General features: G+C 38.9%; 1 protein-coding gene across 6 annotated transcripts in view; it reads right to left on the bottom strand.

The window, feature by feature from the left end:
* The window catches only part of CPED1 (cadherin like and PC-esterase domain containing 1), a 587,225-nt gene that overhangs the window by 368,861 nt on the left and 194,519 nt on the right, over positions 1–23,845 (bottom strand). The window contains exon 16 of one of the 6 annotated variants that reach the window (XM_089329476.1): positions 8,249–8,330. The exons of the other annotated variants lie outside the window; for them this stretch is intronic. Within the exon in view, the coding sequence (XP_089185602.1) occupies positions 8,274–8,330 (57 nt within the window). The 3' untranslated portion in view covers positions 8,249–8,273. Of the gene's footprint in view, positions 1–8,248; positions 8,331–23,845 lie in introns of those variants that run through there. 6 annotated transcript variants of the gene reach the window in all.

Raw genomic sequence — 23,845 nt, 5'->3', positions numbered from 1 at the left:
CTGGTGTCTCCCCATGACTGGTTGCTGGGAGCATGGAAACAGCCATCACAGCTGTTATGTATGTACAAAATGGCACCCGCCCTCACTCAGCTAGTTACAGGAAACCAGTATCAGGTGGTCAGAGAGAAAGAAACGTGCTCCCTTTTTCTCCTCTAGGTTGGCAGGTATACTGTCCCCTACAAGGCTCCAAGCCAGACTCACACCAGGTTTTTGCCGCAGCTTTATCACCAGTGGCTTGGGCTGCTGCAGTCTGGTACCATCTCATTCTCCAAAGCTGGTGCTGAGGCTCTTGGCTGCTGGGGTCCTGAATTGTGTGTGTTCACACTCTCCACATATCCATAGTGTCCGATTTGCGTGGAATTTCCTCTGCCATTTTCTCCCTAACTCTTCCCTGATACTGCAGTCTCTCCATATTTTTTAAACTATCTTCCCCTGGACTAAAGCAATAAGCTCCCTCCTTATTTTGCCATCTTGGTGCCTCTGCCCTAGCTCTTCTCAAAATGAATTACTTCTTATTTGAACTATGCCTTTGACCATGAGATGTTCTCCCACAATCCTGCCTACCTATAGTGCTCCCTCTCATTGTCCATCTTAGCAGCCTGTTTGTGTCCCTTAAAACATTTAGCATAATCTGCAATTACTGCATTATTTATTTGGACGTTTGCTTAATGTCTAAATTGCCATGTTATTGTAAGCTCCACAAGAACAGGAGAAATATACATGTTCTGCTGATCACTGTTTCCAAGTGCCTGGGAAGTTGTACCTAGAATACAGAGAATGATTTAATGTGTTCCGGAGCTGGCTAGGTGTGCTTGGGGGCAGGCCTAGGCTGGATCAGATTACAGCTGAGGCTACAGTGAGCCAAGAACCAACAGAGACCACTCTCATAGGTAGAATACTTTGAAACAAAATAACCCAGAACACCAGTATATAAGTTAGACAAATATTCTTGATTTTGACCAGAGGACTGGTCAATTATTTCTTTCTTCATTTAGAAAAAAAAAACAAGACAAATTTAACCATCTTGATGCATTTGGTCAGAAATCCAGCAATTGATGGCTTGAATGACCCAATGTCACCAGACTTTTAAAACTTAAAATGATTTTCAGATAAAAATATTTTAGAATTTTTTTCATGATACATATTTCTTCCATTGCTTAGGGCCTCCCTAACAATTTTGTTTCTTCAATAAATTTCAAAGCACTTAAACATTTGATCTCTGATTTTGTTAACTTTTATGGAAGTATCCATAATGTCCTATGTTTTGAAAATTTGCTAAGAATTCTGTTATACTGGTATTAACCAGGCACCAGGGAATCAAGACATCATATCACCCAGGGACAGCATTTTGGTGGGGGCATACAATATCAAGAATTCCAAATAAAGCCATAGGACTCTTTTATAATAACCAAACAAAAGATTAGTGCCAGTGTCTCACTCACAACATTCAAATATCATTTTAAGAACTTTTAAATTTATGAAAAATAAACTTACTATGAATTCTCATGCATAGTATGTTTAGGTAATTTGAGGTATTGAGGAAAATATTTGAAGTGCATTTTATCAAGAAAAGAGAAGGAACAGGGGCTGGCATTGTGGCATCTCATATGATTCTGGTTCAAGTACTGGCTGCTTCACTTCCTATCCAGCTCCCTGCTAATGTGCCTGGGAAAGCAGTGGAAGATGAAGCAAGTTCTTGGGCCCCTGTACCCACACGGGAGATCTGGAAAGAAGCTCTTGGCTCCTGGCTTCAGAGTGGCCCAGCTCTGGCCGTTGCAGCAATTTGGGGAGTAAACCATTAAATAGAATCAGCCTCTCTCTCTCTCTTTCTCTCTCTCTCTGGCTCTCCACCTTCCTCCCTCCCTCCCTTCCTACATTCCCCCTTCTCTTTCTATACCTCTGACTTTCAAATAAATAATTAAATCTTTAAAAAAGAAAGAAAAAGAAGGAACAAAAATTTGAATACTTAACAAATTTGTTTCCCTGTCCATCCAAAAACACACTAGGTAAGATTTTGAATATGGAATAATGTTTTAACCAGAGAACTAAATTTAAATTAAATGTCTTTCTTCTTGGTTTGTTTTCTTAATGATTCTGTGGAAGATTGACCAATGGTAAAATATTTATTCCATAACTTTTAGTGCTGTATCCAGTTTGTTGTATTTGAATCTCAACACTTTAATGCATCAGCCAGCGTGACCCGTTAGTTGTTTGAGAAGCACCTGAAATGCCCTATGTCATATTACTACTGCCCACTGCTATTTTAGTGGAGTATTTCTTCCTTTCTTCTCACTAGAATGGGATTTCTGGATTGTTCAAGCACAGAATCTCAGCTATCAGCAGCATGCTGTGGACCAAACAATTCATTTGAAGGCTGTGATAACTGGACACATGTCACCAGCGGCAATTCATTCAAAAGAACCCTTAGTAGGTGCACAGTTTGCTCACATTCACCAAATGCAGTTGCTTTATGAGTTTTGTACCACAAATGTAAAGATGGGGAATGAAAAGAAGGAAGAAGTCATGTTGTATGTAATCCTCTACCCAAGTACCACCCAAACCTCCACTACCTCTTGGAAATTGATTCCATACCTTAAAACTGTATTCTTAATTTTTGTTTATAACAAAATTTGTTTGATTCTGGGTCATTACAGGTATCAAGCTTTGCATGTTGTCCATTTATTTAATCTCCTGTTACTTAACAAGGATTTAGATTTAAAACCTAAGCTTGTTAGAAGTAAAAATTAGTATTTTAAAATAATCCTGTAGTGAACATTTTCCTATGCTATTTCACCATCATTTATGAAATGTGTATATCTACTCACTAAAGAATAAAGGAATAGAATGTTTTTGTACCTTATGCCATCCCTCTGGAGATACACATCACTGGCTGATGTTTGAGTCATGCAAACATTAAAGATCTTGGTCTAGCAAAGACTTAAAAACTTCTAGAGACATGTACTATTCTACATGTGGCTGTTGATACAGAGAATTTTTATCCTGCTTTGCATCTCAAGGGTGGTGATCCATTGTGCCTGTTGTAATCACACAGCTCCCACTGGCCATCATTTATGATGGGCAGCATATGTTTCTGAAAGGTTCTGCTGCAAGAGAGTGTGCGCTTTAATCACAGAATAGAGTGACATCCATTCATCAAAGAATCCTTGCACATCTTTCCCTCCACATTGAATGACAGGCATTAAGCAATTCCAGGGAGAACAATAATGAGTTTTTTATGCTCTCCACTGTATATTTCATTAAACATTCAATATTGTTCCCTCTCTAGATTTAACAAGATTCGCTTTGCAATTAAAGAAACTAAATTGGCCGGCGCCGCGGCTCACTAGGCTAATCCTCCGCCTTGTGGCGCCAGCACACAAGGTTCTAGTCCCGGTTGGGGCGCCGGATTCTGTCCCGGTTGCCCCTCTTCCACACCAGCTCTCTGCTGTGGCCAGGGAGTGCAGTGGAGGATGGCCCAAGTACTTGGGCCCTGCACCCCATGGGAGACCAGGAGAAGCACCTGGCTCCTGCCATCGGATCAGCGCGGTGCGCCGGCTGCAGCGCGCCGGCCGTGGTGGCCATTGGAGGGTGAACCAACGGCAAAGGAAGACCTTTTTCTCTCTCTCTCTCTCACTGTCCACTCTGCCTGTCAAAAAAAAAATTAATTAAAAAATTTTAAAAAAAGAAACTAAACTGTTTCATAGGGCAAATGTAACCAATTTATTCTATGATTCCCTTAATTGACCACTAATGTAAACTGAATGCACTTCTGTATCTATTTTGCAATGATTTTCTGTTCACCCCCTAAAAGTACTCCTCTCATTTCTTTGCCAGGTTTTTGATTAAGAGGATTATTATGCGTACTAAGTATAATGTAGAAAATAGTTGCGATTATCTTTAATATTGTTAAAGTTGGAAGAAATGGAAAACCCACCCACTGGTTTTATGTCTGAAATAGAATGTAACACTTATTAAGAGGAAATATGACTCTGCTTAAAAGTTAAACAATAGAGGTTAAGCACTGTATGACTTTCAGTGGGTCACCATTGAAATGAACACCAGCTTTAGGATTAAATGAAAATAATAATATTACTTCTTTCTCTTTTTTTGACAGGCAGAGTTAGACAGTGAGAGAGACAGAAAGGTCTTCCTTCCATTGGTTCACCCCCCAGATGGCTGCTACAGCTGGCGCGCTGCGCCGATCCGAAGCCAGGAGCCAGGTGCTTCCTCCTGGTCTCCCATGCGGGTGCAGGGCCCAAACACATGGGCCATCCTCCACTGCCTTCCCGGGCCACAGCAGAGAGCTGGACTGGAAGAGGAGCAACCAGGACAGAACCCAGTGCCCCAACCAGGACTAGAACCAGGAGTACCAGTGCCGCAGGTATAGGATTAGCTTAGTGAGCCGCGGCGCCAGCCCAATATTACTTATTTCACATTTATCCGACACTGGACCAGAATCTCCACTACATTTACATTTTAACTGTTCACAGGAATGTAGGCCTGCTCTGTTTTTTCAGTAGGCTGAAAACATTCTTCTTACCATAAAAATAAATAATAGAAATATTATTCCTTGGATATTCACTTAAATACTAGAAAAAATGACTAAATCCAAACTTTCATATCCAACAAATGATGTAACTATGGTTCTACTTCCTTCCTCTTGGAAGAAAAGAGTTACACAAAACAAATCTTTTTAAGGAAGCATGGAAGGCAATTGGTCTTTCCCCCAAGTGAGTTGCATGAAGCTTTAATCAACAGATAAGGGCTTCCTCAGTTGCCCAAATTTCGTCATTTTTGTGCCTTTTTCTAAATATATGTTGTTAACCAGCTTGAAAGCAAAATTGAAATTCTGAAAACTGGAATATCTGGAAAACTAATATCAATTATGTTCTGTTTACATTTAACCCCTACAAATAGCCAGGGTATTGATATCATTTAAAAACTTGCTCAGGCAGTTTCCTGAGCTCTTATTCACCAACACTGCTGCTTTCTGTGTTGCTTTATCTGTCAGGTCTATGATGGAACATGGAGAAAGAAATCCCTGGTTTCCCTCAGAAAGACTTTAAAGGCAAGTTCTTTCATAAATTAATTATTTGAGAAGCAGACAGAGATATCTTCCATCCACTGGTTCACTCCTCGGATGCCGTCAACAACTGAAGCTGGACCAGGGTGAAGCTAGGATACAGGAACTTCAACCAGGTCTGCCATGTGGGGGCAGGGAGCCAAGTACCTGAGCTCACCTGCTGCCTCCCAGGGTGTGCATTAGCAGGTAAGAGCCTACTGTGCTCTCAAATCTGTGTCCAACTTAATATTAAATAAATACCTCTGAGTTGACAACTGTCACAACTCTAGCTTTTAAAAGTTTTAAAGATGTTCAAGCAACTATTATTAAATCTAAAATTTTTCATAACCATGTGCCACTTTACTTCTTGCTGACAACTGATAAAAGAGGAAGACGTTCTAAGCTGAATGGAAACAGGAAATGCTAGAAATCTTAAGAGAAAGAATTGACTGGTTCACTATTAAGCCAAACAATTTCTAGGCCCAGAGAGTCTAAATAAGCACTTGGCAAGCGGGGAGAAGCTTGTGGGTTCCATGGCACATAATTACTATGGATTATCCAGCTATTTATAATTACAATTTCTTGGCAGATTATTGCATTTTTGTAAGGCTTTGTAGAAAGCTAAATGAATTTTTTTTCTTTGAAAGGACAAAAGGTGGACCTTAGGATAATAAAAAGGAATAATTCTCTGAAGGAAAAAAATGCTAGTATAAAAGGGAATAAGAATAAAGGAGGAAACTAGTATATGGCACCACCTTCCTTGGACCAGGGCACAAAGGCCCTCAGGCTACATACACTGTGTGATCAATGCTCCAATACTCGCAGTAATACAGTGACATAGGTGCTGCTATCCTTGTCTTGGAGATGAGGCAAAATAACTTACCCAGGGTAATACCAACAGCATGGAGGGAGCTGGACTTCACACCCAAGGCTGGCAGCCTCACCCTGGAATTTACAATCCCACCCCTGGGTGGTCCTCTGTGGTGAGTTCTTTCCAGTTATACTGAACTTCAGTTGAAACAGAAGCCAACAAGTCTCAAGGAATGTTATTATGGCACAGCAGATGAAGCTGCCACCTGCAATGCTGCCACCTCATAGCGGTGCTGGTTCGAGTCCCAGCTGCTCCACCTCTGATCAAACTCCCTGCTAACGCTCCCAGAAAGTAGGCAGAAGATGACCCAAGAACTTGAGCCACTGCTACAAAGGTGGGAAATGTGAATGGAGTTCCAGGTTCCTGGCAGCCCTAGCCATTGTGGTTATTTGGGGAGTGAACCAGTGGATGAAATATTCTCTCTCTCTCTCTCTATGCCTTGCAAATAAATAAATCTTTTTTTTTTTTTTAAAAAGGTGGGGAGGGATCTCAGCCTTAGAGATATAATGACAGTAGCCACAAAAAAAATCACCAAAGGAGTAAAGTAAAGGAGATAGGAGGGAGAAGATAAAGAGAAAGGCAGGCAGGAGAATGGGGGAGGCAGGGAAGGAAAGAAGATTGGTCACCAAACTGCCACTTCACTCTTATTATTCACTGGGTTCTTTTAAATTTCCTAAGAGCTGGTATGATTTTAATGAAGTAAGCCATACTTTAACATAGTCAACCTAAACTTTTTGGCATTATAAGCGGGCTTCAAATGTTCATGGAAAATGCTCATTATCTTTTAATTCCATTTTCCCATGAACTTTTTGAATTCCCCTCCTATTCTTATGAATTTTTGTTTCAGGAAATATAACATCACTAAAACAAACAAACCAAAAAAAAAAAAACACCTCTCCCATTTGAGTGTTTAATGGAGGTCGGTCGACATACTCTAATTTTATTGTATCTTCTGTAGTGATTTTGTTGATACTTATTGTTTAAAATAATAGAAAGATTTAATTCTTTGCATCAGTCCATGGCACAAGAGTCTGCAAGGGAAAGTAAGCATGTGTGACGCAGCTGATTGAGACATAAACAGCATCCCAAATAGCTCTCATGTTTATGTTGGAATATATGCGGTTTTTGAATCTCCATATAGCAGCTTTTCCAGGAATATCTGGTTCAAAATCATATGAAGAGTTGTGAGACTTTAGCCGGCGCCGCGGCTCACTAGGCTAATCCTCCACCTTGCGGCGCCGGCACACCTGTTCTAGTCCCGGTGGGGGCGCCGGATTCTGTCCCGGTTGCCCCTCTTCCAGGCCAGCTCTCTGCTGTGGCCCATGAGTGCAGTGGAGGATGGCCCAAGTGCTTGGGCCCTGCACCCCATGGGAGACCAGGAGAAGTACCTGGCTCCTGCCTTTGGGATCAGCGCGGTGCGCCGGCCGCAGCGGCCATTGGAGGGTGAACCAACGGCAAAAGGAAGACCTTTCTGTCTCTCTCTCTCACTATCCACTCTGCCTGTCAAAAAAAAAAAAAAAAAAGTTGTGAGACTTGAATATGTTCAATGTGTATCTAATATTATTTTATTTAGAGTTTACTGACAATAATATTCAGCCTTGCCTTAAGCTAGATGTGTGACCTCTGGACAGAGATTCAACAGTTGTGTGTTTTACTTTCCTCATGGACCTAGTAATATAGCCTTTCTCCTGTTTATGGAGGATATAGGGCTTAGCAATTTTACTGAGATTTATTAAAATAGTACAAATCTATTTGGGCTAACAACAGTACTTGCCAACTTTAATATTACCCAAGCTGGAATTTTGGGTAAGAACTAACATCCCTTACAGGTGAAATTGGAGAGCAGTTTTCATGGTGGTGTCTTTCTCAGATAGGACAAATTTTTACTATGTTTACCCTAAAATGAATCATGTATTTGTATACAGGTCATATAATATTTTGTGAAAAGTAGACTTCAAACAAATATCTTGAATTCCATCCAAGGAAACAGATTCCAATATAATTTGGTTTTGCAGGGGACAGTGGTACTTTATTAGCCAATGTATAAAGATTTCAAAATTTCAGCAACTGGAAACTTCGTACATTGTTCCCTCTGCATGGAATAACTTTTCCCTCTTAGATGATAAGCAAACTGCTGCTAAATCTTCAGGTTTACTTGAAGAACACAGCACTACATTGAGCAAGCTGAGGAAGCCACTCACTCTTAAACAATATATAAAACAGGCACCTGCTGAACACGTGTGTTTCTCCCGGAGTATGATGATCTCTCCTAAGAAAGCACAGTGAATCAGTTTAAAAATCATCACACACCTTTATGCAATTTGCCCAAGTGCAGATTCCTTACAGCTGGGTATTTCTTGAAAGTGATTTTAAATAATCACAGCATATAATCTTTTTCTGTGAAAACAAATCAAGTTAGTTTAGAGATAATTAAATGTTAGGAAAGGTCCTTGTTTGAAGAGTCACTAAGAGATGAGTTATTCATTTTATTTTTAAAAGTTCATTCATTGAGAGAAAGGAGGAGAGACATAATTACTTTAATAATTAATGCCTTAAAGGTACAAACACACTTAAAAAAAAAAACACAAAAAAACTACTCTGGTGTTGTTTGGAAGAAGGTACCAGAAACATTCCACTCTGGACAGCATTATGATAGTATCTTCAGACAATAATCCTGCCCATCCTCAAAATTTATTATACATACACATTAGAACATGTAGGTCAACAGTAAGTTGGATGCTTCCTGACGACCTTGGCTTCATCTTACTCCAACCATCATTCTCTACTTCATTCACTGCCAAACTTCTTAGAAAGAGCACACATGGGTATATCTACAGCTATTAACACCCACAGCCTCACTCCCTTCTTCACCTTGCAATCTGGCTTCTGCCCTCAGGTTCCCAGGAAATGGTTCATCCCTCAGTCTCTACTCCTGTCAGACTGGGCCAGTGGGTCAGCTCTTCCCCACCATCTTCCCCAACCACTGCTTCTCTTCAGTGCTTGACTCCACTCCTTTCTGAAACACCGTGCACACTGGGCTTCCAAGGCACAGTCCTGCTTGGTTTTCTTCTCCTGTCTCTTTGTTTTCTGTTACATGCTCATTCTCACCTCAAAACTACAGGGCTCTCCCAGCATCCTCTCCTTGGAAGCATTTTCTCTACTCCCTCCTTGGATAGTTCATCTATCTTCACTAACTGGGTTATTACTTTTGTACCAATGCCACCCACATCCACATCCCAGTCTCAGCCGTTCCCTTCAGATTTCAATTAGTTGCATGATAGCTTTTCTATACATAGCACACACCTGTCCCTCAAAAACTAAATTTGTCCAGTGAATATATTCACCTTATCCACAAAGCCAGCCCTTCTTGTTTCTCTGAATGTTTATTGAGGGCACCATTCACCCTTCGTCACTGAAGCTCAAATCCTCTGTCATGTTTCCTTTGCAAAGTGCTCCTGTCCATTGCTTATGTGCAGGCTTCAGCATCTTGACAGCCCTGTCCACCTGTCTGAATACCTATCTTTTCACCACATTTAAGACTCATATTCAAATGTTCTTGAAGCACAACTTTCTGATCATGCAGTCTTTCAATCTCCCTCTACTCCCACATTACAGCGTGAAGTTACTGCCCATACAATAACAACGAGAACAAAACTTGTGTAATATGGTAGGGTGCAGGTTTCACAAACCACAAACTTGATATATGTAAAAATATAACATTCTCTGAAAAGAAATTTAATTTCTAGTTAAACCCAGATTCCTTCAGGAAGTCAGAGGACAGGGAACTTCTAGATGCGTTCACATTTAGTGATGGGGCCATAGGACACTTGATGGGGTTGCCTGGGATGCTAATTCTCTGGTATTCCATGGTGTCATTTCTCCTGCTTTCACCAGTTGCTGGCTCAACTTGCCTACCTACAGAGCTGCATTCAGAAGAGTGAAGGCGAGGGCTTCTCTGGGCTCCCAAACTCTTGTGCCTCTGCTGACAGAGGCTCTGGGTTTCAAGGGTGCTTCTCAGGGACATGTCCCAGCACACTCAGCTCTCTTTCTCTCTTGCTTTCTCCTTCTGTTCAGCAATCCAGAAAACTGCAATATCTTAGTGCTCATTGTAACAGATTAGTTTCTAGAAACTTGAGAGAGAGGGAGAGAAGAGGGAGAATGATCCCAACCACAGGTTCACTTCCCAAATGCCTACAACAGTCAGAGCAGAGGCAGGCTAAGGCAGGAGCTGGGAACTCCATCAGGATTTCCCCATATGGGTGGAAGGGACCCCAGTAATAAAGCCATTTGAGCCATCATCTGTGCCTCTCAGGGTGCACATAGCAGGAGGCTTGAACCTGGAGCAGAGCTGAGACTCAACCCCAGGTACCTACATATGGGCATCCCAAGCCACTACACGCCCACCCTAGATTTTATTTTCTTACTTGCATTGTATGACAACTTCACGTGCTGTGACAGAACAGAAAATACTAGATGCTCCCTATGTGCAAGGCAAACAGCGGTGGCAGGAAAAAGGAGGAAAGAAGCACAGGTTAATAGTACAAAAACATCTTGTCATCGCATCACAGTAGCTGGAGCACTGGCCAGCTGCCCCTTAGAGAGGACAACTGCCACGAAGCAGTGCAGCCCTTCCTCATCACTACTCTTTGGAAGGAGCTGCCCAACTGCACTGTTCTTTGTTTGTTTGTCTTTAAACATTGAGACATTGTATTCAGTGTCTGTACTTTCTTTCTGAGTTTTCCAAAACTCTTGATGGAAAGAATCATTTAAGATAACTTTGAGGAGTCTTCAAAAAGGTCATGGATAATCCATTTTATGAAAATAAAAAAACAACCTGGGCATCAATTTTAAAAATTTTTTGAAAGAAAATAAATTTATTTTTCATTCCATTTTCTACTAACTTTATGAAGTTTCCATGTGTATGGTCTATATATGTGTTTTGTTTGGCTTATACAAAATTTAAAATCTTTTAAAATGTTTTTGCTATGGTTTTTTTTTTTTTTTTTTTTTTTGCTTCTCTAGGTAAGTATAATAACTTCGCACCACCAGGGACTTGTATAGAATTGAATGGAATGGACAGAGGATAGGGGTGGGGAACCGGTGAGAGTTAATATGAACTAAACAGCTGCTATGTGCTGGTAAATTTGACACACATGCAACATTTAATCCTCATAGAGAAGGAACTGAGTTGTTATTATTCCCATTCTAAGAGGCAACTGACAGATCCAAGAAAGGAACTTGCACCCTTCTCACTAGAAAGCCATACTAAGAAAGGGATCATTGCTAGAAAATAATTTAATCTCGATGTATTTAAGCCTCCGTGGTATGTTTCCTGCCAAAGAATGGATAGAAGCCAACAAGGAAACCAAAATACAAAAATATAAGCAGCTGCCATTCTTTGCTTCTAAATAATCATCCTTTTGCCACAGTACTCTTACTTCTGGGGTAGCAAAATGAAGTAGATATAAGTCAAACATGGCAGGTTTACTGTAAAGCTATCAATCCTTCTATTCTTTGCAAAGCTTCTAGTCACCATTGTCATAGATGCTCCCTTTCCTAGGGTTGAAGAAATCTCTGTGATAGAAATAATATAAATAATCAACATTTTACTTCAAATTTCTCTAGTCCTTTCAAACTGAACCAAAGAAGTGTCCAATAAGGTTCATTACATTGGTTCTTTCCATTGTCTCCATAAACACATCAAGTAGTGACATTCTTTCTAAAACAAATCACTGTGACAAGATATACTTGATGTTATAAAGATTAAAAAAAAAAGAGTTTGCACCTTTCAGATGTTTGTGAGCTGTTGTCATGATCTTCTCTCCTTTTGGACATATCTCATTCCTTTCATCCTCACTAATAAATCAGTCCTTTCATTCTGTTAATGTTTTTCCTTGCTTTTCTCTGAACTCCATCCAATTTATACATGTTTAGTAATGAGTAAACCAAAATTAAATGTAATATTCCAACTGTAATTTTTAATATCCCAAATGTAATACTGTAAAAGCTATTGATTTTCTGTAAAACACTTTTTAAAAATTAGAAAACAAAACCAAAGGAAACAGTGAGAAAGAGATAATGATGGCTTTTATGATTGTAGTGGTTCCAAGACATATTTAGAGAAGTTCCCCTCTTTTTCCATGCTATTTAGGAAGCCTGATTTTTATTTTATTTATGTAAGTGGTATTATTTATAACTAACTGTGAAGTTCCCGTTTTTTCCAGGGCTAGTGGCTTTTTGTTTTTGTTGTTTTTTTTTTCATGTGAAACTCTCCTATTATTTCTCTAGTCCTATTCTAGGGTCAGGTCCTGCTAGAACTGGACTAATTCTTTAAGTAATTCTCACCTGCCTGTTCCACCAAATCAGCAAATGTCATTCATTCCAGACTGTCCAATGTAGGAGGCAACTCACCTCAAGTCAATTTGCTGCTTCTTGGACCCCTGCTGCCACGTTTCACTGAAAGAATATGAACCACATCTCTTGGGGTAGTAGCTGTCTGGCCTATGGATCTATTTGCTATGGGGAGCTGCCCTGAGCTTCTCTTGTCTTTGTCGGCTCACTCTGTTGTCAGCTTCACCCTTCCTCTACTGCACTTTAAAAAATTATCTATGTATTATAAAGGCGGACAGACACAGAAGGACAGACTGAGAGCACACATCCACTGGTTTACTCCCCACATATCCACAACAGCTGGGACTGTGGCCAGGCCAGTCAATCCAAATCTCTTACAAGGGCAATAAGGACCCAAATACAAGAGGCATCACTTCTGCCTCTCAAGGTCTGACTGCATCAGAAGCTGAAGTCAGGGGCCGGAGCTGGGCAGTAAAACCCAGGCAAGCTGATGCTAGAGTCTTAACCATCTTAATTCCTAGTCCAAGCATCCACCACTACCATGCTTTCATAGAGTGGGTCAACAGAAGTTTCAAGATATGACAGCCATTAATTCAAGGTTTACTTAATTTAAATGTTGGCCTTTGTTTTAAAGATAATCTGGTTAGCCTAGTGGTTAAGCTGCTGCTTGGGACATTGGCATTCCATATCAGAGGGCTTGGGTTTCAGTCCCAGCTCTGCTCCCAATTCCTGTGAATGCACACCCTGAGAAGCAGTAATAGATGATGGTTGAGGTAGTTCTGTCTCTGCCACTCATAGAGAAGACCTTGTGTGAATTCCTGGCTCCTGACTGTGGCCTGGCCCATCCCCTGCTGTGAGGTATTTGGAGAATGAACAACAAGATAGGATTCTCTCTCTCTCTCTCTGTTACTATTTTTTTTAAAAAAAGATAATTTGCCTTCAATTTTGGAATTTATTTGAAATAATATTGAAACCTGAGAAAGAAAAATTTTTTCAATAATAACCTGAATGCTTTTTAGTTAAGGTAGAAGACTGACAGAATATAAAACTGGAACCAAGCCACCTGCATTCGAATCCTAGTTCCACTATCTGTGTAATGAGATACTTAGTTACTCTGTGCCTCAGTGTCCAGATCTATAAAATGGGAGTAGATAAGTGAGATTAAATGAAAATCGAAATGTGAAACACTATGACTTTGTTAATGAGAAGTTAGAAGCACCTCTGCAGAACTGGAAGTCATTGAGCTGAAAGATAAGGGAGGACACCAAACCCGTACAACTCCCAATACAATGGGTCTCTGCCTTCAAGGAGTCGATTTCTCATTGGAGACTCAAAACATGTACACACCAAAGGAAAAGAACAACATTAAGCAATAGCTATGTGTTTTTTAGATGCATGTTCAATCTGTATAAACACTGAACCTCCTTTCTCTCTCTCTCACTGTCTAACTCTGGCTGTCAAAAAAAAAAATGAACCTATTCATCACTAGAACTTGCAAGCCATGAAATATCAAATTTAGATTATTCTTCTTACCCTGACAGTCAGTGATGGCTACATCTGTCCTTAAATTGAGTAATTAATTATATGTATTTACTCCAGGTTTTCATAGGTTCTATGGCATTTGGGAGCTGATTCTTAGCAGAATGAGACATGTAATATTAAAATTAATATTAAAATTCTAAAAATAACCAAGGGTTTAGACTGAGCTATTTATCATCTATCTATCTATGTATCTATTCATTATGTCAGGTATTCCTTATGTTTTAAAAGGAGAATCATATGAATCAAAATTCTGAAAGACTATACATCATGGTTGTTAAAATATTTTGTTTACCAGCACTCTGACCACAGAATCAGCCCTTAAAAGGCATTCAGATCTGGTTAAAAAGCCCATGAGAGCATTTCAGGCATGGAAGACCAAAGCACTGTGGCAAAAAATGGTCTGCATGAAAGATCTCTGTGAGTGAGATCCCAGTGGAAAAAAGGGGCCATCAGAGAAGGAGGTACCTTGCTCTGAAGGGAGGAGATAACTTCCACTTTGATTATGGCCCTGTTTAAATAGTGTCAGAGTTTGTAGACTCAAAAGGCTTCCATAGCCTTGACAGCTCATGACAAGAGCCTCGGGTGATCACTGACGTCATAAACAAGAGTGTCAATTGTTAAATCAATGACAGGAGTCACTGTGCACTTGCTTCCCATGTGGGATCTCTGTCCTTAATGAGTTGTACTATGCAAATTAATGGTAAAACTTGTCTTCAAACAGTACTTTATACTTTGTGTGTCTGCGTGGGTGCAAATTGTTGAAATCTTCACTAAGTATAGAGTTGATCTTCTGTATATAAAGATAATTAAAATGAATCTTTTTTAAAATGAATCTTAATGAAGAATGGGATGGGAGTGGGGGTGGAAGGGCAGGTATGGGGGGAAGAACCGCTATATTCCAAAAGCTATACCTATAAAATTTATATTTATTAAATAAAAGATTTCTTAAAAAATAATTTGTTTACATTGCTACATCTCTCTATAAGAAAGTAGCTTTCTACAATCACCGCTTCCCATGAGATTCATTAGATATTTTAAAGTAAAGGAATAGGAGTCTCCAGTATTGTTCCAATTGGAAATAGAGAAAAAAACAAATCAGCAAAAACATTAAGAGTATTTCAGTCTGGCCAGGGCTTATGAAGCTATGAGATCAAAGCAAAACATAGTTGGCTTTCAATGTCTGCTGAGTATTGTGAGTTAAGCCACAATTTTACAGGAAGGCACCCATGATCTGTAAGACTGTAAATACATGTCTGCAAATGATCTGTGAGATGCTGACTTCTGCCTTTGCAGGCAATCTTTTCTGAGTCCAACCTCATTACCTCCCTCAGAGTGCAGAGAGGACAGGGCATCACCTGGGGATATCTGTCAGAGACTGTGAGGAGCAGTTTGACCTTGACCAATTGTTTTACCTTTCCTGCCCTCCAGCTCTGTTTTGTCAATCTCTTTTATCCAGCTTTCACTCTATGCCAGCTCAAAGCCTTTCTTTACAGAGCAGGGTATAAATAAACACTTTAAAAGGAGAAAGTGACTCAACCCAAAACTTTCTGATTCCAAATCTCAAGGTCATGAAAATGTTTTAATAGCTCAAATTTTATAATGGATGCGTTTTAACTTAAGAATGGTTAAATGGAGACATTCTAATTCTTATGCATTGACAGATTTAAAAACAGTAAGAAACACCATTTTATCCATTTTTTCATACACAGGATATATTCATAGGATATTAGGACAAGCTTGAAAAAGGAAATGTTTGGGGTTTTTCAGACACTTTCACATGAGTGTTTTACTGTATTTCAAGAGATTTACAAAGTAAGTCCAAATAGGTTGTATTTTATTTTGATAACATTTCCAAGTTGCAGGAAAACTACTGGGAGGCAGAGTCAGGAGACATTGAAGTTGCCCATGAATATGTCAGCTCTATGTATTTTAAAATTCTTGTCTTTAATGAAGCCTGTGTTCATATGAATAATAGCAGAATTTGGAAAACTGTATGTTACCAATAAAGATATGACAACTTTTAATCAGGGAAAAATTAATAGCTAACTGGATACATAAGTGGTCATAAACTAAGTTTACAGTTTCTTTTAACTTTAGACATTACATTTTTCATTTGATAATCTGAAGTATTATTTCTGTTATCAGTTAAAATAAACTCAGTCCACTGAGTAGGGGGATATATATATATGTATATACACACATATATATGTATACACACACACACACACACATATGAAAAACATCCATTTGAGTTATTCTGATGCTTTGGTACAGAGGTTTACCTAAACTTACCTGGTAAAGGAGGGTTAACACCTATTGAGTAAATTGGGAATTATTTAATCAACACCATAAAAACAATTTAACAATGACACAAAAGCTTCCTTGGTAGGCAACATCAGTAAATACAGAGGCATAAAGATCCCTTTGTTTAAATTTTAATAAAAAAAAACCTTGTATGCAGGGATTTCAATTTTTTGTGTGTCAAAATAAACTTATATTTTAATTCCATTTTCCCATGAAATGTTTGACGTACCCTCACATGCATATTCATTCATATATGCAGTTTGAATTTTTATCAATTATATTCATATTTCAAAAAACATTTATTACTCTTGCTTCAGTAGAATATCTTATAAGTACATACACAAATTTTTGTTGTATTTTTATATAGTTTTAATTTTAATTATGAGCCATTATGAATTTATAAAATTAAATCCAAGTTAAGGTTTTTAATCTAAGCTTGACTTTCTCTTTTCCTGTAAATGTGAGACATTTGCAGAATTTGCCACATCAATGTGTCTATAAGTCTTATTTCTAAAACATCATATAGGAACATGTTTTAGCTAATAAAAGCACATATTAAGTAAAATATTTAAGAAAATACAGCATTTTGATCTGTTAGAAGGGGAAGACAACTTTTGCAATACAAAGATGTCACTAATTTTTTAAGAATAACAAATGTAAAAAAGTCATTTTGGATTTTCTTTAAGTGGAAGAGAAAGTTTAAATATTCAACGGGTAAAGAGGTGAGCTGGAAAGTAGAGTTTATTTGAGCAGCTTCCTCAGCATTTTGAAACTCTGGCCATAAGAAATTACCCCTGCTGCTGTGGTGTCTGGAATGCACGCCAGGAATGAGGGCTCCACATACATGGAGAAGCTGAGCCAGGTAAGGCCTCCAGAGCCGAGTTTGGCTCTTGCAAATATAAAATCAATAGACTTTTGAAGGGTAACTGAAACTGATGGGTTCTAGTAAGTACTTTTGTACATTAAAACAACACAAAGCTATTTGAATTTCACAGCAGATCCCACACAGATTAAGGCATCTACTTCAAATTGTTAAAGGATGCAGACAATACAGCTATTATTTTCAGTAAGTTTGGCAAACAGATCTTATGCTGTGATCCTTTCAACAATTCCAGGACTCCCCATCTTTCTAGAACATGATACTTAAAAATTAGACAAAACATGCTGAAAAAATGGAGGGTGAACTATTCTGTCTTGGTTGTATTCCAAAGAAATCCTTTTTCCATAAAGATGTGAATTCTGTGGCCAGCCTATGATTCTCAGGGCTCTTCCTCTTCCTTGTAGAGGGGCAGGGGTTTCCTCCGCTCTTTTGCCATCCTCTTGGCTGTGCTTTGGTTTCATGACCTCCGAGTTAATCCTTCTTTTTTTCCTATTAGCAAGTGTAAGCAGCCTGACTTCAAACAGACTGCAATAGGTCACAAGGTTTAATGGGCACAGAGATAATCATCTAAATTACATTTCTAGGCCTGATGGGCTGGACAGACTTACAGGGTGACTTTACCAGCCTTCGAGGTTGGTGGGTCTCGGAGGGTAGCTGCCTTTGCCTTCCTCCCGGAGGGGCTGGGTCACATTGACTGATTAGTGAAGGCAGCTGCATTAACTTTCTTCTCCCACAAAGCGCGTCGTGTCCCGAAAGGACATGAAAGTCAAATGCGGCCACAGCTCAAACATTAGACGGACCCTTTTCATCTCTGTGGAATTATCTGCCCTCTGCTTGTAGATCATGATCCTCAGCACAACAGTTGTTGCTGGTTTTCACGATCTGTTAACACTTAGGAATTTTTACACTAAAGAACTTTCTCCTACATTTATTTTTTATAGCATCTAGGAAAACACCATCCCTTATTGTATATTTTTTATGGCTACATGATTATTAACTTTAAAAGAAATGATAAACATGGAATGGCTCTAAAGATAAAAAAGCCAAAATAATGTTACCTCTTAAAATTCAAAGATAAACATCCTTTTGGAACTGGCAGCAGGAATATCATCATGAGTTGTTTTCACAATTCAGGCTCATGCAATTTGTTACATATTTCCATTTATTATCAAAGAAAACAGCAGCTCTCCTCCACAGAGAGGGATGTTAGAATGCATATTTAATCAAAATCCCCAAAAAGAATAAACTGAAATCATTTAAAATTAATCAATATATCTGACATATAAATCAAAGTAATATAATGCCTCTTCTCTGTATGATACTTAATTTATAAAAGGCTTTTATATTCACTATCATTTTATTTTTTTAAATATTTATTATTTATTTGAATGATAGAGTTACAGAGAAAGAGAAGGAAAAACATAGAGCTAGAGAGACCAATCTTCTCTCTGCTGGTTCATTCCCCAAATGGCTGCAACAACCAGGTTGGGCTAGGCAGAAGCTAAGAGCCAAGAGCTTCTTCTGGGTCTCCCACTCGGGTAGCAGGGGTCCAAGTACATGGACCAGTCTTCCACTGCTTTTCCAGGACATTAGCAGGGAGCTGGATAGGAAGTGGTGTAGCAGGGACATATGGGATACCAGCATCGCACACTGAGGCTTAACCCACTAGGCTGCAGCACTGGCCCCTCATTTTATCCTGAACAACAACTCAGTGAAATAGGTTTAGACCAACATCATGTCTTCATTTTATACATCTTAGCAATGTCCTGATAAGTGGCTTGCTCAGAGTCACTGACTTCATGAGAGTCAGCACCCAAACCCCATTCTAACGCTACACCCAAACCATATGTATAACTGAATAACATTTCCAAAATGTCCACGTCCAGTGTCATGCACTGGTAGATTTTAATTTTCTTTAAACCATTTGCTCAAGAATGCCCTAAATTGCAGACTGGTAGGTAAATTGCATTTATTCAATTAGCATTTTAAAGTGAACAGGATCAGTTATACTGAACTGATTCAATAAGAAGAATGTTGATTGTCAAAATAGCCACATACATTATAATGTTTCTAAAACTTTGGATGGCTCTCAAAGTATGGAGTTATAAAAACCACAAATAAACGAAATCATATTTTGGTTTGATGCTGAAGAGACCATGTAGAAATCTAACAAATAGAATATAAATTATTTAAATCAAAGCCAGAATCAAATGAGACACTTGATACTTAAAAAATTTTAATCTTAGAATACTTTAAGACTTTTGTTTCAAAGTGTAAAAATTTAATCTTCCCCACACCAGGAAAGAAGAAAAAATGAATTTGGAAAACTTTAGACTTAGCTGTGGTTTACCATCGAAAATCCTAATGTAGGATGTGGATGGACTGTGAGTTCTGTGGTGAGAAGTTCAAGACTGACCAAGAGGACAGAATGAAAGAGGAGGAAGTTAAAGTATAGAGGAGATTAACTCCAAGAAATGGACTTTTAAATAACAGATTGGTCAAATGATTAGTTACATTTGATTGATTAGTGCGAATGAATAGCAGGCTGAATGGGGTAAAGGCAATTTGAAAAAAGTCATGCAAAATTATGTCTTCAAATATGAATCTGTCCAATTAATGAACACAGTCTATTTTAACTACTGGACAACTTAAGATTTTTAAATTCTTAAAGTTTTGCAAGAAGTAAACTTTTAGAAGAGAAGTTACTTTTACAAAAACAGATGCAAGTAACAATAAAAAAAAACAACATAAAACTCTTACTGGATGCTTAAATTAAGTTTATATCCAACATATATTACTTTGTCTGGCAGGTCTTTTACCTGATACGTGGTGAACCTTTCCTTTTTGTTTGGTTCCTTTTATTTTCATATATTTGAACTGTGTTTAAGAAGGACAAACAAAACTAAAAATAATTGTAATTTATGTTATCAAAATAATCATTGAGGTCCTCAATTTGATAAAACATTACATAAGCAAATCATGGATGCCTTTAATATTTTTAGACAATTCAAGAAGAAACTTAGAAGTCTTTGTTGTTTGGAATCATTTGTAAGAAGATTTAGAAAATGTTGAGAAGTTGAAATAAAAACACATTTGTGTTATAAAGAACACGGAGTGGTCAATACACGATTGGAAGTCAAGTTATAGGAGGTAACATTAAAAAGCTGTTTCTTTTGTTCCCTGGAAAAACTATCTCTTTGGTGACATTACCTAAAAATTGATCATTTCACAAACAAAGAAAAAGTTTTCTGAGAGGTACAGAAATAGCTTTTCCTATTTTTCAAAGAAATGGGGTACAGAAGAACTGTATTGAAAAGAGAAGACATCAGAGCTGCATAATCCTAAAAGCAGATGCTTACTAAACAACAACAACAAAAAAGGGTGGGGGACAGACACAATCTTAGGGATAGTGAAAGGTATCGATGCTCAAAAAGCAGTCCCTGGACCAAAGCCATGAAATTAGCATCACCTGGAAGCTTGCTAGGTATGTAAATACTTGGGCCCTGCCCCCAGGCCTACAGAGTTAGAGCCTGAAGCTCAGATTTCAAAGCATGTTCAAGTTTAGGACCTTAAGAAGTGAAGTAAAGAGGTGTACTAGACTAGAGAGGAATTGAGTGGCAAATTGTGGATATAATCCTCAAATCTAGAGAGGCACTTAGCCCTTCTAAACCTTGGGCCACAATCCTAGCCATTGCAGCCATTGGGGAATGAAACAGTGGATGGAAGACCTCTCTCTCTCTCTTTCTGCACCCCCATAACTCTTCCTTTCAAATAAATAAAATAAAAAATAAAAACCACCAAACTAGGCCAAGTGTTCTGAGTTTTTCTTCCTTGCCATTTACAAACACACAAACATGACAGAAACAGACCAGCAACCATCATCTACCAGTAAATTGAGGCTTCTAATTTGACACATATTTAATGGCAAGGTTTAAGAAAAGTCATTTTGTCCACTCAACCTGGTGATGGCTAAATTCTTTCTTTAAGATTGCTCTCATGTGGACGGCTAGTCTATGTTTTTGGTTACTCTGCAGAAAAACGTGAAGTCTCTTGTGGGGGCCTATATCCTTGGAGAGTCACAGGTATGAGAGTCAACTTACTTTTCTTGAACTGGTAGCTGTGTTCTTGCTATGAGGCTCAGAAACTATTAGACTTAGGAGCCATGTCTTATTTTTTGCTGGCCATTGTTTAGATCCTTCTTACACAGGCGGAATTCTTGACTACAAAAGCCAACTACTCCTTTCCTGTTCCTTCTGCGTTAAGCTGAGACAAAGCTTGTGACCTAAATTTGGTCAACAAGATGCTCCAACCCCAAGGCTTTGCATCTGGAGTAAATAATCCAAGTAAGAAAGGACTCTTTAGAATTCCAATCACAGCCCTAATGTCCAGTAGTCATGCGAGGCTACAGGATATGGAACAGTGGACATATCCAGTGACAGCAATGGTCAGGATGATTTCCCCAGTGTGACATGGTATAACAAGCTATTTCTCAGTTCCTGGCTATTTTCTGGATCTTTATCCTTCTTTAAATAGCTCAATTCTATAAGCCACCATATATATTTTGAATAAGTTCCTTTTCTGCTTAGATTAACCACACTTCATTTCTATTTCCTGTACTCAGGAACCTTGACTAATAAAGTAGATATAATGGAAGTTGTGAGAAGTGAGGCAGAAATAATGACTTTGATATTATAGATGTTGAGAGTGATTGGGGGTGAGTTGCCTTAATAAAAGTGATTCATATGCCATTGGAGAAATGGATGGAGTCCATGAGGGGAGTTGAGAGTGGAAGTAAGTATTTCATAGCCACATTTAGATTCAAAGCCTTAGGACTGAAAGAAATATTCACATAAGAAGATGAACTTTATGTAGAATCTGCTTGTTTCTCAGCATCCATTTTTCTTGAAAGACTAATGTTAATTTCTTTTGTAATTGATGATTTCCCAGACTTTGCTGCCAGGTTTGTAGGTAATGACCTCTTACCAGTTTTAGAATTGGACATCATTTTCTTAAATCAACCAAGAATAAAAAATTGGATGTAAAATCCAGAGATGATGAGGTATGTACGGATTTTGCAAGAACTTCTAAGAATGTGACGTGAGGCTATAAAGTCCAGAATAGACATATCATTTATGGGTCTATACATGTACCCATAGATTTCCAAAGGCTTTCACAAGGGATCTGAGGGAGAAACACCAATAAGAATGCACAGCAATGAGATGGAAAGCAGGTGACAGAATCTAAGCACTGGATCAAGATTCACATGAAGCTAGAAATCTCTTTAAAGATTTTCAGTTACATTGTCTAACAAATCTTCTTCATTTTTTTAAAGATTTATTTATTTATTCAAAAGAGTTACACAGAGAGAGGAGAGGCAGAGAGAAAGAGGTCTTCCATCTGCTGGTTCACTCCCCAGATGGCCACAACAGCTGGAGCTGTGCCAATCCGAAGCCAGGAGCTAGGAGCTTCTTCCGGGTCTCCCACTTGGGTGCAGGGGCCCACGGACTTGAGCCATCTTACAGTGATTTCCCAGGCCATAGCAGAGAGCTGGATAGGAAGTGGAGCAGCCAGGTCTCGAACTGGTGCCCATATGGGATGCAAGCGCTTCAGGCCAGGGTGTTAACCTGCTGCGCCACAGCGCCGGCCCCAATCCTCTTCATTTTAAAAGTCATCTCAAAGTGAATTTTTAAAATGATTTATTTATTTTATTTGAAGGGCAAGTTACAGAGAGTGGGGAAGAGACACAGAGAGCTGGTTTACCCTACAAATGGTTGCAACACCCGAAGCTATGCTGATCCAAAGCCAGGAGCCAGAAGCTTCATCTGGATCTCCCATGTAGGTTCAGGAGTCCACGCACTTGGGCCATCCTCCACTGCTTTAATCAGGTACTTTAGCTGGATAGGAAGTGGAACAACTGAAACTTGAACCAGCACCCATATGGGATGCCAATGCCAAAGGCAGCAGTTTAATCCACTGTGCCACAGTGCTGACCCCCTGAAGTGGATTTTTAACATTAACAATACAAAGTGTTCTAACAGCTGTATCCCCTCTTCTCTACTTCCATCCTTTCTTGCCCACATACACAGCAAGTTTATCATTCCTAACAGATGCTAATCAAGTGATATAAAAAAATGCAAACTGATAGCCCATGAATTGAATCTGATCAAACAATTTGAGTTGGTGGTCTTACAAAGAGTTTCCTTTTAAAAATTACTTATCAACACATAAAATTTGGGAGCTATTCCATTAAAATTCAAAAGTAGGGTGGGGATTTGGAGCAGTGGTTAAGATATTGCTTTCATATCCCATATTGAAGTGCCTAGGTTCAAGTACTGATTCAACTCCCGAATTTAGTTGCCTGCTAATTTGCACCCGGGGAGGCATCAATGATGGCTCAAGTAGTTAAGTCCCTACCACTCATCTGGGAGACCCACATGGAGTTCCTATCTCCCAACTCCAGCACGGCCTAGCCTCAGCCATTATGGGCACTGGGGGGAGGGAACCAGAAGATACAGGCTCTCTATTTCTCTGTTCCACTGTCCCACTCTCTTTGTCTTCTTCCCCACTCCTTCTCTGTCTCTCTCTCTGCCTGTCAAATTAATAAATAAATTTTTTAAAAATTATAAAACCAGATGTTTCATTTATTTTGAAAAATCAGGGGGTCTGATAAAATGGGGCCAACATTCCAAGATGCAACAATCATCTGGAAATGAGTGACCTTTAACAGGGCTTATGCCTTCCCTTTTGCCACAGTCCTTACCAATATCTACTACATCACACTTGACATAATTCTGTCACTTATATTCTGTATCTCTGAAAGGATTTATGATTGCAA

The sequence above is a fragment of the Oryctolagus cuniculus genome, chromosome 3 (genome assembly GCF_051225735.1).
Source record: "Oryctolagus cuniculus isolate XC-2025 breed Fujian yellow rabbit chromosome 3, ASM5122573v1, whole genome shotgun sequence".
In the NCBI taxonomy this organism is placed as follows: Eukaryota; Metazoa; Chordata; class Mammalia; order Lagomorpha; family Leporidae; genus Oryctolagus; species Oryctolagus cuniculus.
This window is presented reverse-complemented; position numbering and strand designations above follow the sequence as displayed.